The 13,903-nt window shown below is 47.0% G+C and overlaps 1 protein-coding gene across 1 annotated transcript; it reads right to left on the reverse strand.

Annotated features, from left to right (window-relative positions):
• Positions 1-1,066: 1,066 nt before the first annotated feature.
• hadh (hydroxyacyl-CoA dehydrogenase) lies at positions 1,067-10,568 on the reverse strand. Its single transcript, XM_083634586.1, has 8 exons — positions 10,396-10,568; positions 8,489-8,617; positions 8,241-8,398; positions 3,028-3,154; positions 2,468-2,557; positions 2,273-2,345; positions 1,638-1,754; positions 1,067-1,451 (listed from the first exon to the last, which is right to left on the reverse strand). The coding sequence occupies exons 1-8, from the start codon at positions 10,510-10,512 to the stop codon at positions 1,333-1,335; spliced, it is 930 nt and encodes a 309-aa protein (XP_083490712.1). The 5' UTR covers positions 10,513-10,568; the 3' UTR covers positions 1,067-1,332.
• Positions 10,569-13,903: the final 3,335 nt, after the last annotated feature.

Raw genomic sequence — 13,903 nt, forward strand, 5'->3', positions numbered from 1 at the left:
CTAGAAGCTGCGAGAAGTACGTAGGAGAGATTATAGATATAGATCATAAACTCTGTTGGAAGCCAATCCACAGAAAATATCAAGCAGAAAGTAGGCTAGGCTATATTCTTACAAAACAAGGAGGCCTATAGCTGCTGTTGAATCTGCATAGCCATTGTATTTTTCATTTAATGTCATATGTCATACACTCATACTGTGTTGAGGTCTGGGGAAATGTAGCTATATTAAATAAATAAAGATCCAATAATTAAACTCCACAAAGAGCTAGCCTATTATAATAAAGCTTTTACAGTGAATCTACCTTTTTGTGTGTGTGCGGATATTCTAGCTTACCTGGTGGGATTGTAGGCTATAGGATAAAAGAGCTAGGCTATTCCTTTTTTGCTCATTGTGTGAAATTGATTGGTGTGTAAACCTGTATGATTATGTTTTTGCAGCTGCATACAAATTTTGTTCAATGTATTATGACCGAAATAATCCATTCATTCATCATCCATAGTGTCATCTTTTCTCAGCGAGTCACACCTCAAGTCAAATTTAGCAGGAAGAGATTTGTTTATTTTTGCGTGTAATACACTTTTTGTACCAGCAGGTGGCAGATACCTGTAATGGGACTGCGTGGCTCTTTATAAAAGTAAATGGCTCATAACTATTAACATTACAATTAGCACTACTGACTAGTGTGGCACAATATTTAAACCCGAAGGAAATGCTTCAGGCATTTTTCATGAAATGTGTATCTATACATCTAAACATTGAGTTTTGTTTTGCACGACCTCACAAAATGTTTATATCTCATAAGTTCATTCTTTTAAATGGTCTCCAAATTGTAAGTGTATTGATGCTAATAGATATGTTAACTGATACATTTTTAAGTACAAGGACACATTTTCATAAAGAGCATGTTCTTTACTTGTGTATGCACAGCTGCATTTGATAATTGGATTTATATAGCACCTTTCTAGATACTCAAAGCGCTTCACATATCAGGGGAGGGGGATCTAAACTCACCCACCACCAATGTCATTTGACATCATGAAACACTGCCATGAGAACAGACACAAAGCATTTTGAAAAATCCATTTAATCAATATCTTGATACATGTAAAGACGACATTCAGACAGAGTTCAAGTCCAGAATAAAATACTCAAGACAGAGAGGTCAACCTTTTAAAGGCACACAGGTTAACTACTGGCATTGTTGGACTTTAGTGTTGTCAGTGATCTAGCACTTTTGTATGATCATGATCTTATCTGTCCTTGGTTGCTTTGTTTTCCTGAGTTTCCATCGGTTTCTCATTGACTCTTCACCTGTATTTGAGCTGCGATCATTTACTTGTACTTGTAGAATCCTTCTCCTGTCTTCTTACCATATTTACCCTCTGCAACCAACTTGTTTAGCATTTCACTCTGGCCAAAGAGTGGGTTGCCAGGATCCATTGCACTCCAGCCTGAACACATGCAGTTATGGAAAGGAATTAGTAACGATTTTTTATTTTTTATGTCAATAAGTCATTCAAATGAGATTTGTTTTTCTCCTTGCTACTACCGCTATAAACTTAATTGGCATCTGTCTCTCTCAATCAAATCAATCAATCACAATCTGGAGCTATTCTTCCCCAATAAGCCCTACTCACCATCCATAATAAACTTTGCTGTGTCCAGTCCTACATAGTCCAGGAGCTCAAAGGGTCCCATGGGATACCCAGCGCCCAGTTTCATGGCAATATCAATGTCCTCTTTGGATCCATGGCCTGAGGGAGCAAACACACAACCATGGATTGCTACAAAAATAGATAAATAACTAAATCTGAACATTTTGGCAAGGGATGTTGAATGTGTTGTGCTCAAATCTCCAACTGTGCATTTTTAATATGAATCTATGCAAATCTACTGTCAAATAGATACTGTATAATAGATATTCTAATGGACTCAAATACCCAAGATCAATTGGTTCTGGCCTGGGCAACCTTTTATGATCCATAATGCCAACACACAAAATAGTAATTTGACCATTACCATTAAAAGTCCAATATTCTACACCAAAAACACTCTTAATCCATTTTTATTCGTTCAATTTACAGCATCTCTCACAACTATGGATTGTGTGGGTTTAGTTGGTGACCATATGTTTTGATACTGTCAGTGTTTAGATAGCACATCCAACTCCTTTATAATGAAAGAGGCAAGGGAAGTCTTGTTTTACACAACATGGGACGTTTAACATGAATGGTGGTCACATCCTGTAGGTACAGTAGGTAGGTATGCATACCTCTCTCGTGCAACCGGATGGCCTCCATCATGTAGGGAACAAGCAGGCGATTTACGATGAACCCGGGAGTATCCTGAATAAAGGGGTGTGACATGCTGCTGAGTGTACTGTTAATAAACAACTATGAGACCTCCTGGTCACAACGGAATGTGAAACACTACAAATAAAACAGTGATATCAGAGAGCAAACCTTACTTTGCAGGACACAGGGGTTTTCCCCAGCGCTTTGCTGAAGTTCAGCAGGGAATCAAAAGACTCTTGGCTTGTTGATGAAGTTCCAATTACCTGTGGAAGACACAGACTTCAGTATCTCTGAAACTGATTGTTACTATAGCATCAGTTTGTTCACGACTGTAGACATTGATAACCCCAACTGTGCACATGGAGGTTGGATTCCTATTTGGTTTGGTGCTTCATCCTTGGTGGGTGCCACCAAGGATGAAGCACCAAACCAAATTGTTAGATGGAAAGAGGTTGACCTGAACTGTGCTTTCTAAGTATGCTAACCCAGTGCCGCTGTAAGGGAACACTTCATCTTCACTTCATCTGTGCTCTCCCACAACCGCCCCATTTTCTGAACCCCACCCCCGATTTGTCCCTATGGAAAGAACAACTTGTTATTAGGTGTCTCTTATAAATCCCTTCTCGTGGAACTTGATTTGAGTGAATACAGTAATAGTAGTATCTGTGGTGGCCTTAATGCATAGATAATGACAGTGAAAAGCAGCTGTCTAATGTGTTGAGAGCAGCTCGACCTCTACGAGCTTCATCATGGGGACGGGGTTGAAGAAGTGAAGGCCACCAAATCGGTCCAGTCTGCTGGTGGAGCTGGCTATGTCAGTGATGGGCAGAGAGGACGTGTTGCTGGCAAAGATGGTGTGTCTAAAACAGAGAAACACCAAAAACAGACAGTAAGCTACACAGCTAATATTACAGTATCAATAGGCAGGTGCGTCGTAATGCTTTTTTCAGTGTTCTTTGAAGGCTACCAAGTAACACCATATATGTGCAGTCTTCAAGCACAGATCAGAATTTACAAAAAAGATAAAAGGATTTTTAATGTGATTGTAGATGACCAGACAGACGGACAGACAGACTGACAGACAGACACACACGAAACCCCAGTAAAAAGAAGGGGGAGCTGTCTTCCACTGCCTGAAGTGGCAGGAGTACAAGCAGCTTCGCCCCATAGTGATGCCTCTCATCATAAATACTAGAAATATCACACGCTCATTTCTAGGGTCCGCGCAGGTCTGCACATGCGCCACTCTCTCCCCTGCCTCCAAATCCCTTGGTGTGTATGCCGAACCCGGAAGAGGGCGTGACTTTGGCACTCTATAGACCGTGGCCATTTCTACAGCCCAGCTGTGACTGTGCTTCCCTCGCGCATGTGTGTGTCCCGCTCTCTCCCCTCCCCTGCCTGTAGCGCAGGTCCACGCATGAGTCACTCTCTGCCCTGCCTGTCAAATTCAAATGGGCTTTATTGGCAGGATAAGGTGCATACTTACATTGCCAAAGCATACATATAACACTGAGTAATTACAAAAACAAAAAACGAGACATTTTGTTACCCACATCACAGAATCTGAAGATATTCAAAAAAGAAGAGAGCCCGTCTCTCTCTCTGTGTGTGTCTGCAGCATGCGCCTCTCTGCCCTGCCTGTCTCTCTCTCTGTGTGTGTCTGCAGCATGCGTCTCTCTGCCCTGCCTGTCTCTCTCTCTGTGTGTGTCTGCAGCATGCGTCTCTCTGCCCTGCCTGCCTCTCTGTGTGTGTCTGCAGCATGCACCTCTCTGCCCTGCCTGCCTCTCTGTGTGTGTCTGCAGCATGCACCTCTCTGCCCTGCCTGCCTCTCTCTCTGTGTGTGTCTGCAGCATGTGTCTCTCTGCCCTGCCTGTCTCTCTCTGTGTGTGTCTGCAGCATGCGTCTCTCTGCCCTGCCTATCTCTCTCTCTGTGTGTGTCTGCAGCATGTGCCTCTCTGCCCTGCCTGTCTCTCTCTCTGTGTGTCTGCAGCATGCGCCTCTCTGCCCTGCCTGTCTCTCTCTCTGTGTGTGTCTGCAGCATGCGCCTCTCTGCCCTGCCTGTCTCTCTCTCTCTGTGTGTCTGTGGCATGCGCCTCTCTGCCCTGCCTGTCTCTCTCTGTGTGTCTGCGGCATGCGCCTCTCTGCCCTGCCTCTCTCTCTCTGTGTGTGTGTCTGCAGCATGCATCTCTCTGCCCTGCCTGCCTCTCTCTCTGTGTGTGTCTGCAGCATGCGTCTCTCTGCCCTGCCTGCCTCTCTCTGTGTGTGTGTGTCTGCAGCATGCGCCTCTCTGCCCTGCCTCTCTCTCTCTGTGTGTGTGTCTGCAGCATGCATCTCTCTGCCCTGCCTGTCTCTCTCTCTGTGTGTGTCTGCAGCATGCGCCTCTCTGCCCTGCCTGTCTCTCTCTCTGTGTGTGTCTGCAGCATGCGCCTCTCTGCCCTGCCTGTCTCTCTCTCTGTGTGTGTCTGCAGCATGCACCTCTCTGCCCTGCCTGTCTCTCTCTCTGTGTGTGTCTGCAGCATGCGCCTCTCTGCCCTGCCTCTCTCTCTCTCTGTGTGTGTCTGCGGCATGCGCCTCTCTGCCCTGCCTCTCTCTCTCTCTGTGTGTGTCTGCAGCATGCGCCTCTCTGCCCTGCCTGTCTCTCTGTGTGTCTGCAGCATACGCCTCTCTGCCCTGACTCTCTCTCTCTGTGTGTGTCTGCAGCATGCGCCTCTCTGCCCTGACTCTCTCTCTCTCTGTGTGTCTGCGGCATGCACCTCTCTGCCCTGCCTCTCTCTCTCTCTCTGTGTGTCTGCAGCATGCGCCTCTATGCCCTGCCTCTCTCTCTCTCTGTGTGTGTCTGCAGCATGCGCCTCTCTGCCCTGCCTGTCTCTCTGTGTGTGTCTGCAGCATGCGCCTCTCTGCCCTGCCTGTCTCTCTCTCTGTGTGTGTCTGCAGCATGCGCCTCTCTGCCCTGCCTGTCTCTCTCTCTGTGTGTGTCTGCGGCATGCGCCTCTCTGCCCTGCCTCTCTCTCTCTGTGTGTGTCTGCAGCATGCGCCTCTCTGCCCTGCCTGTCTCTCTGTGTGTCTGCAGCATGCGCCTCTCTGCCCTGACTCTCTCTCTCTCTGTGTGTCTGCGGCATGCACCTCTCTGCCCTGCCTCTCTCTCTCTCTGTGTGTGTCTGCAGCATGCGCCTCTCTGCCCTGCCTCTCTCTCTCTCTCTCTGTGTGTGTCTGCAGCATGCGCCTCTCTGCCCTGCCTGTCTCTGTGTGTGTCTGCGGCATGCGCCTCTCTGCCCTGCCTGTCTCTGTGTGTGTGTCTGCAGCATGCGGATCTCTGCCCTGCCTGCCTCTCTCTCTGTGTGTGTCTGCAGCATGCGCCTCTCTGCCCTGCCTGTCTCTGTGTGTGTGTCTGCAGCATGCGGATCTCTGCCCTGCCTGCCTCTCTCTCTGTGTGTGTCTGCAGCATGTGTCTCTCTGCCCTGCCTGTCTCTGTGTGTGTCTGCAGCATGCGCCTCTCTGCCCTGCCTGTCTCTGTGTGTGTCTGCGGCATGCGCCTCTCTGCCCTCCCTGTCTCTCTCTCTGTGTGTGTCTGCAGCATGCGTCTCTCTGCCCTGCCTGCCTCTCTCTCTGTGTGTGTCTGCAGCATGTGTCTCTCTGCCCTGCCTGCCTCTCTCTCTGTGTGTGTCTGCAGCATGCGCCTCTCTGCCCTGCCTGTCTCTCTCTCTGTGTGTCTGCAGCATGCGCCTCTCTGCCCTGCCTGTCTCTCTCTCTGTGTGTGTCTGCAGCATGCGCCTCTCTGCCCTGCCTGTCTCTCTCTCTCTGTGTGTCTGTGGCATGCGCCTCTCTGCCCTGCCTGTCTCTCTCTGTGTGTCTGCGGCATGCGCCTCTCTGCCCTGCCTCTCTCTCTCTGTGTGTGTGTCTGCAGCATGCATCTCTCTGCCCTGCCTGCCTCTCTCTCTGTGTGTGTCTGCAGCATGCGTCTCTCTGCCCTGCCTATCTCTCTCTCTGTGTGTGTCTGCAGCATGCGCCTCTCTGCCCTGCCTGTCTCTCTCTCTGTGTGTCTGCGGCATGCGCCTCTCTGCCCTGCCTGTCTCTCTCTCTGTGTGTGTCTGCAGCATGCGCCTCTCTGCCCTGCCTGTCTCTCTCTCTGTGTGTGTCTGCAGCATGCACCTCTCTGCCCTGCCTGTCTCTCTCTCTGTGTGTGTCTGCAGCATGCGCCTCTCTGCCCTGCCTCTCTCTCTCTCTGTGTGTGTCTGCGGCATGCGCCTCTCTGCCCTGCCTCTCTCTCTCTCTGTGTGTGTCTGCAGCATGCGCCTCTCTGCCCTGCCTGTCTCTCTGTGTGTCTGCAGCATGCGCCTCTCTGCCCTGACTCTCTCTCTCTGTGTGTGTCTGCAGCATGCGCCTCTCTGCCCTGACTCTCTCTCTCTCTGTGTGTCTGCGGCATGCACCTCTCTGCCCTGCCTCTCTCTCTCTCTCTCTCTGTGTCTGCAGCATGCGCCTCTATGCCCTGCCTCTCTCTCTCTCTGTGTGTGTCTGCAACATGCGCCTCTCTGCCCTGCCTGTCTCTCTGTGTGTGTCTGCAGCATGCGCCTCTCTGCCCTGCCTGTCTCTCTCTCTGTGTGTGTCTGCAGCATGCGCCTCTCTGCCCTGCCTGTCTCTCTCTCTGTGTGTGTCTGCGGCATGCGCCTCTCTGCCCTGCCTCTCTCTCTCTCTCTGTGTGTCTGCAGCATGCACCTCTCTGCCCTGCCTGTCTCTCTGTGTGTCTGCAGCATGCGCCTCTCTGCCCTGACTCTCTCTCTCTCTGTGTGTCTGCGGCATGCACCTCTCTGCCCTGCCTCTCTCTCTCTCTGTGTGTGTCTGCAGCATGCGCCTCTCTGCCCTGCCTGTCTCTGTGTGTGTGTCTGCAGCATGCGGATCTCTGCCCTGCCTCTCTCTCTCTCTGTGTGTGTCTGCAGCATGCGCCTCTCTGCCCTGCCTCTCTCTCTCTCTCTCTGTGTGTGTCTGCAGCATGCGCCTCTCTGCCCTGCCTGTCTCTGTGTGTGTCTGCAGCATGCGCCTCTCTGCCCTGCCTGTCTCTCTTTCCGTGTGTGTCTGCAGCATGCGCCTCTCTGCCCTACATGTCTCTCTCTCTGTGTGTGTCTGCAGCATGTGCCTCTGCCCTGCCTCTCTCTCTCTGTGTGTGTCTGCAGCATGCGCCTCTCTGCCCTGCCTCTCTCTCTGTGTGTGTCTGCAGCATGCGCCTCTCTGCCCTGCCTGTCTCTCTGTGTGTGTCTGCAGCATGCGCCTCTCTGCCCTGCCTGTCTCTCTCTCTGTGTCTGCAGCATGCGCCTCTCTGCCCTGCCTGTCTCTCTGTGTCTGCAGCATGCGCCTCTCTGCCCTGCCTGTCTCTCTCCGTGTGTGTCTGCAGCATGCGACCAGGTAGCCAGATTACCAGATATAACCCAAACTAAGTACAGTATAGAGACACTGCATGTAATAGGCCACGCCCATCACGGGGGAAGAGCTCCGTTCATTTCCACACACCAGCGTCATTTTCCTTGAATTAAACATAGCTAAAAGCTGTTGTGTGGTGGGCTGCGCAGAAAACAAATGTAAAAAATCGCCAGTTAAAGTTTTTTTGTACTCCTGAGCAAAACAAGGAAGCCATTGAGAATTGGGGAGAAGAAAAATGTGGATCTAGCTGTCAAGAAGTAAGTTGGAGTGTTCATCTTCCGTATAAACGATCTTTTGGTGCAACACGCATCCATGCACGTGACATAGGAGAACGCCAGGATTGGACAGGAGTTTGTATTTTCCCCCGTCTTGGGCATGGTTTCTGAATGATGACGGCGCGTTACGCAGTGTCCCTATAGCCCTGAACCTGTTACCTGCACATTTATTTCCCTATACTGTCGTTGCATTAGATGCTAATCTAACTCACACAGCCAGAAACGTACAGGTTTAGAAAGTGAAAAGGACAGTGCTTACGCTGGTGCCACTTTGTCAAGTCCACCAAAGAGATCCTGTTTGATTTTGAGATTTTCCACAATTGCTTCCAGCACCAGATCTGTGTTCTGCACTGCAGATGTTGCATCTGTTGAGGTCGACACATTCTGCAAGACTTTCTGGATGAACTCTACACCTGCCTGAAACAAACCATACAACAATAATGACACACGTTTTACTCTCACACACATGGTGATCTTGTGTTACTGTTATGATGCAGCATGTCTAACCTCTGGCTTATCAGCAAACTTCTTCTTCACCACTCTTTTCAAGCTCCCTTCGATTCCCTTGACAGCTTTGTTCAGGATGTCCTCAGATGTGTCCAACAGCGTCACTGTGTGGCCAGTTGATGCAGCAACCTTGCAAAAACAAATGGGTCCAAAACAAGTATGAATACAGCAGTAAATGGTAGTGGTGCTGAGCTTTACTTTTCTTTAGATCTTCATATGATTGGTGCTCAATATGAGGTTCATACTGCAGATGATTCCTTCACTGTCCCAAATGACTAGAGCAGTGGCTCTCAAAGTGGGGTCCGGGGACCCCCAGGGGTCCTTGAGGGGTTTCCAGAGGGTCCCCAGCAAAAATAGGAATAATTTATTTTCACTATAATTCCATCCATAAGTAACACAATTACAGAATGTATAACTATTTTGGTCATGGGTTTCATACACTTTCTGTGATAAAACATCTAAAAGCAGGATGGGGGTCCGTGATCTAATTTGTGTCAGTTTAGGGTTCCTTAGTCTCTCCCCAGACTCAAATATTACATTGAATCACCGCGCTCCGCATACTACATAAATGAGTCTGTGCCAGTTCACAGCCACTGCTGGTTTTCGAAGGCGGGTTGAAATTGAATGAGTGACAGGTCGTAGCACCGATGAGAGAGCGGTTCGAAAAATGGGCTGCGCCTCCCTTGTCGTCTGATCGCAAAGTCGTTACTGATTGGGGAGGACTGAATCCATCACTGGCATATGACTGGCCAAGCGAACGGTCCCCTCCCATAACCAGCCAGCTGAGGGAAAGTGTCCCAGACCCAGAGAGAGATCTGCAGCATGCAGTAATGTAGTGTATCAGCGTAAGAACTCTCATGGGTCTGGCGTCAAGACTAAAGCGCCCGGCATGGTTTTGCGCAGCCACGACTTGGAGCCTTGCCACCGCCGAGCGGCGACAGCGAGACTGTGCAGTGTACATACTCGAACGTAACTCGTTCAAAACAGGGTTCCTTGACGTGAAAAGGTTTCAGAACCACTGGGGTAGAAAACATCCGTGCAGAATTATAAGGACCTAAAATGTTACAGACGAACCAAATGCTCCATAGTTCTATGGGAGACCAAACAAGCGGATGAGAGTCCCAGCAGATTATGGGCAGTTTCTGGTACATTATCAGAAATACAATAAAGTAACATTTTAAAAGGCACAAACAAAGATGTATGCGAGTCCACAGTGTCCAACTGATATCAACAGAGCAGTTCCAGGTGTCAAAGTGTCATTTGATAACCTTGTTTCACCAGTTCCTAACTTCAGGAAACAGCTGTTCCAAGTGCTCAAATAACTTTTTAACCAAGTATGGCGAAATCATAATCAAAATGTTGGGTTACACTTTATTTGGATAGTACACCTAACATTTCAACAGCTAGTTGACATTGAATAATTAAACTGTTTAACAGATGTTCAACATCTATAGACAATTCATGAACATACCTACATTATCACACTAGGTAAAATAATGTTATTATTATTATTCTAGCTAGGTGCAGGTGTGTGGAACGGGAAGCAAACAGAATCCGTTGAATGTCAACTAATAAGCTGTTGAAATACAAATACTCAAACTCTGTAGGCAGCTATCCAAAGCAGCAGCAGGGTCAGTGTTGAGTGTTTATTTCCAACACATCAACTATTTCCAAGTGTAGCGTCGGCTAACGCTACAGTTAGCTAATCATATTTCCAAAGCAAACATATATTTGTCAACATATTTAACACAAAAGCCCCCCCACCAACCACGCGATTTTCCAAAATGCACTTGTATATTTCAAGCACTCTATTTGGGCATGCTAGTTGTTAGCTAGCTAGCTTATAACGATAGCTAATGTCCAGTGAAGTTAGCTACGCTACCTAGCCAGTGCGCAGAGGAAATTACCTGTGCAATACCTGCACCCATCTGGCCGCCACCGATGATCGTGACATGCTTTATGACAGCGTTTCTGACCGCTGAAGACGACAGACCTCTGGAGATATGGTGAGTGAAGAACGCCATGGTGCTGCTACCAACCAGCCTGACACAGTGACAGCCCCACACACATACACACTGCTGCTGCTAGAAGGAAGAGGCAGAAGGTCGCCGGTCACGTGGTACCGCAGACGAGTCCACGACCTTTCACCCAGTTTTCAGGACAAAATTATGTTAAAAGAATAATGATTAACTCATAGAAGCACTGTTAGGCCTACTTGTTAAATCATTTTTTTACTCAAGTCAAAGGAAGTTAAATTGTGTGGAAGATTGTTCATGTAAGAATACCTCATTGAAAAAGTGCTTTGTTACTTTCTATGAATGCTTTCTAATATGAAAATGACACAAAATGTAATATGGTGTAATAATATTACAGCTCTGACTGGCAGCTTGTATTTGAGGTCTAGTGAACATTATGGGGATCATATTGTATCTTAAACACTGTGATATTTCAATATTAAATCATTCAGAATATATTTCAGTAAATAAACACCTGAATTAAACACCCCAATAGTTCACTTTGGGTGCAGTAATCTCTCCCATTAACTGGCACTGGGCCGGTCCAGAAAGTCCCAAATTGCAGTCAGCTCCTGTTCTAGCTTTGATGTGACTGTGATTCACAGACTGGCTACCTGTCCACAAATCTCCAAGATCATAGGAACAACATGGACCTATTTAAATTGGGTTTATATTGGATTTATTTAAAAAATAGCTTTCATTATCTCTTGTTGATATGCCAATTCGTTTTTTTAATAATACGCAAAAAATACTCCATTAAGCTAACACACTGCAGCCAGTGTGTAACTTTAAACAGCATCACTTAACCCCTGATTATTGAATATATCAACAATCACATTGGCCTAGCAGGCGTGACACTAAATCTCTAAATCGTTGTTGCCATAATGCGACAATTAAGAAAACTACTGTATATGGACAACATTGTAATATCAGTGAATGCATTGTAAAACAATACCAAATGCCCAATACAATTATTCAACCATTTTCATTAAAAATTCTAGACATCAGGTGGAAAAGAGCCACACTGAACTTGACTCAAAAATACAATTCATGCCTTTCCACACATCACAAACTCCCACCAGGCTCCCGGAGTCCCTAGTCCTCTGCGAGCTCCACACAGGGCAACAAACCACCTTGTTAATTGAAAATCTCTCTGTTATAACAAGAGGCCTGCATCACAAAGCCAGATTAGTGGGTACTGGTAGCAAGCTAACTTTGGGTTTAACCCTGGCTTTTCAGTCTCACGAAGGTGCTTCTCTTTTGACTGGGGTAGATCACCATGGTAACTTATGCTGCACTGCTAGCTCCGGAGCAGGTTAAGTTCAGGGTAGCCTAGCCTGGATGGAAAAACCTCACTCCGAGTCTTCCGGCTATGGGTGGAAGATCCGGAACCAAAGTGCTGTGCTCCAGGAAAAATATTCCGCTCACTTCCTGGCTTCAAAGATGTAATGTTATGGATCCGGCAAGTTTCTTCAAGTACTGTAAATTCCGGACTATAAGCCGCGGCTTTTTCCCCGTTTTTTGGCCTTTTTTGGCCCCTGCGGCTTATATAACGGTGCGGCTTATCTATGGATTTTTTTCAGAAAAAAAACAAAAAAAAACAGAATTCTCTCTTCTTTAGCACTCTTTCTAACTATAAATCCACTTCTGTTTTAATTTCCTCTCTTGCCCTCTTTTCACCACACTGTATGACACTGTATGACACTGTGTGCACTGTAAAAAAAAACACAGGTGGTGTTGTGTTATGTTGTTTTGTTGAAATGTTAATAAATGGGAGCTTCCTCAAACAGCCATCTCTTTCCCGACAATCCCCTCTGTGCATGAACCCTTACATATGGTAATTAAACATTAAAACACAAAAAAAAAAAAAAAAAAATACCATTAAAACACCCGCGGCTTATAGTCCGGTGCGGCTTATATATGTAAACTAGAACGACCGCAACGCAGACTTATGCCTCCGCCATTAGTTCATTCTTGAGTCCAAGTGGATGATGGAGCCAAATTGGAAGAAATTGCATCAAGGCGTTTCTGTGCAGAATTGGATATTTGAGCCAAATGTGAAGAAATTTAGTCAAGGTGTTACTGAGATATGGCGTTACCGAGCTTGAAAATGGCATTTGTTAGGTCACTGTGACCTTGACCTTTGACCTTTGATAACCAGAATGGAATCAGTTCATCCTTGAGCCTAAGTGAATGTTTAAGGCGAATCTGATGAAATTCCGTCCAGGCGTTCCTCAGATATCGCGTTAACAAGCTTGAAAATGGCGTTCGAGAGGTCACAGTGACCTTGACCTTTGACCTTTGACCACCAAAATCTAATCAGATCATCCTTGAGCCTAAGGGAATGTTTAAGGTGAATCTGATGAAATTCCGTCCAGGCGTTCCTCAGATATGGCGTTAACAAGCTTGAAAATGGCGTTCGAGAGGTCACAGTGACCTTGACCTTTGACCTTTGACCACCAAAATCTAATCAGATCATCCTTGAGCCTAAGTGAATGTTTAAGGCGAATCTGATGAAATTCCGTCCAGGCGTTCGTCAGATATCGCGTTAACAAGCTTGAAAATGGCGTTTGAGAGGTCACAGTGACCTTGACCTTTGACCACCAAAATCTAATCAGATCATCCTTGAGCCTAAGTGAATGTTTAAGGCGAATCTGATGAAATTCCGTCCAGGCGTTCCTCAGATATGGCGTTAACAAGCTTGAAAATGGCGTTCGAGAGGTCACAGTGACCTTGACCTTTGACCTTTGACCACCAAAATCTAATCAGATCATCCTTGAGCCTAAGTGAATGTTTAAGGCGAATCTGATGAAATTCCGTCCAGGCGTTGGTCAGATATCGCGTTAACAAGCTTGAAAATTGCGTTTGAGAGGTCACAGTGACCTTGACCTTTGACCTTTGACCACCAAAATCTAATCAGATCATCCTTGAGCCTAAGTGAATGTTTAAGGCGAATCTGATGAAATTCCGTCCAGGCGTTCCTCAGATATGGCGTTAACAAGCTTGAAAATGGCGTTCGAGAGGTCACAGTGACCTTGACCTTTGACCTTTGACCACCAAAATCTAATCAGATCATCCTTGAGCCTAAGTGAATGTTTAAGGCGAATCTGATGAAATTCCGTCAAGGCGTTCCTCAGATATGGCGTTAACAAACATCCGTACGGACGGACATCCGTACGGACATCCGTACGGCCGTACGGACGGACAACCCGGATCCATAATGCCTTCGGCCTGGCTTCGCCGGCGGAGGCATAAAAACAGTCAACTTTGCAGGTGCGGCTTATACTCCGGTGCGGCTTATAGTGCGGAATTTACGGTACTTCTTTGAATACTTAGTTTGGTATGTCCATGCTTCTTATTTTTTTCTCTAACTCGTAGCGACTGCCTACTGTTGCATTTC

This window comes from Poromitra crassiceps, assembly GCF_964638095.1.
Source record: "Poromitra crassiceps genome assembly, chromosome: 4".
In the NCBI taxonomy this organism is placed as follows: Eukaryota; Metazoa; Chordata; class Actinopteri; order Beryciformes; family Melamphaidae; genus Poromitra; species Poromitra crassiceps.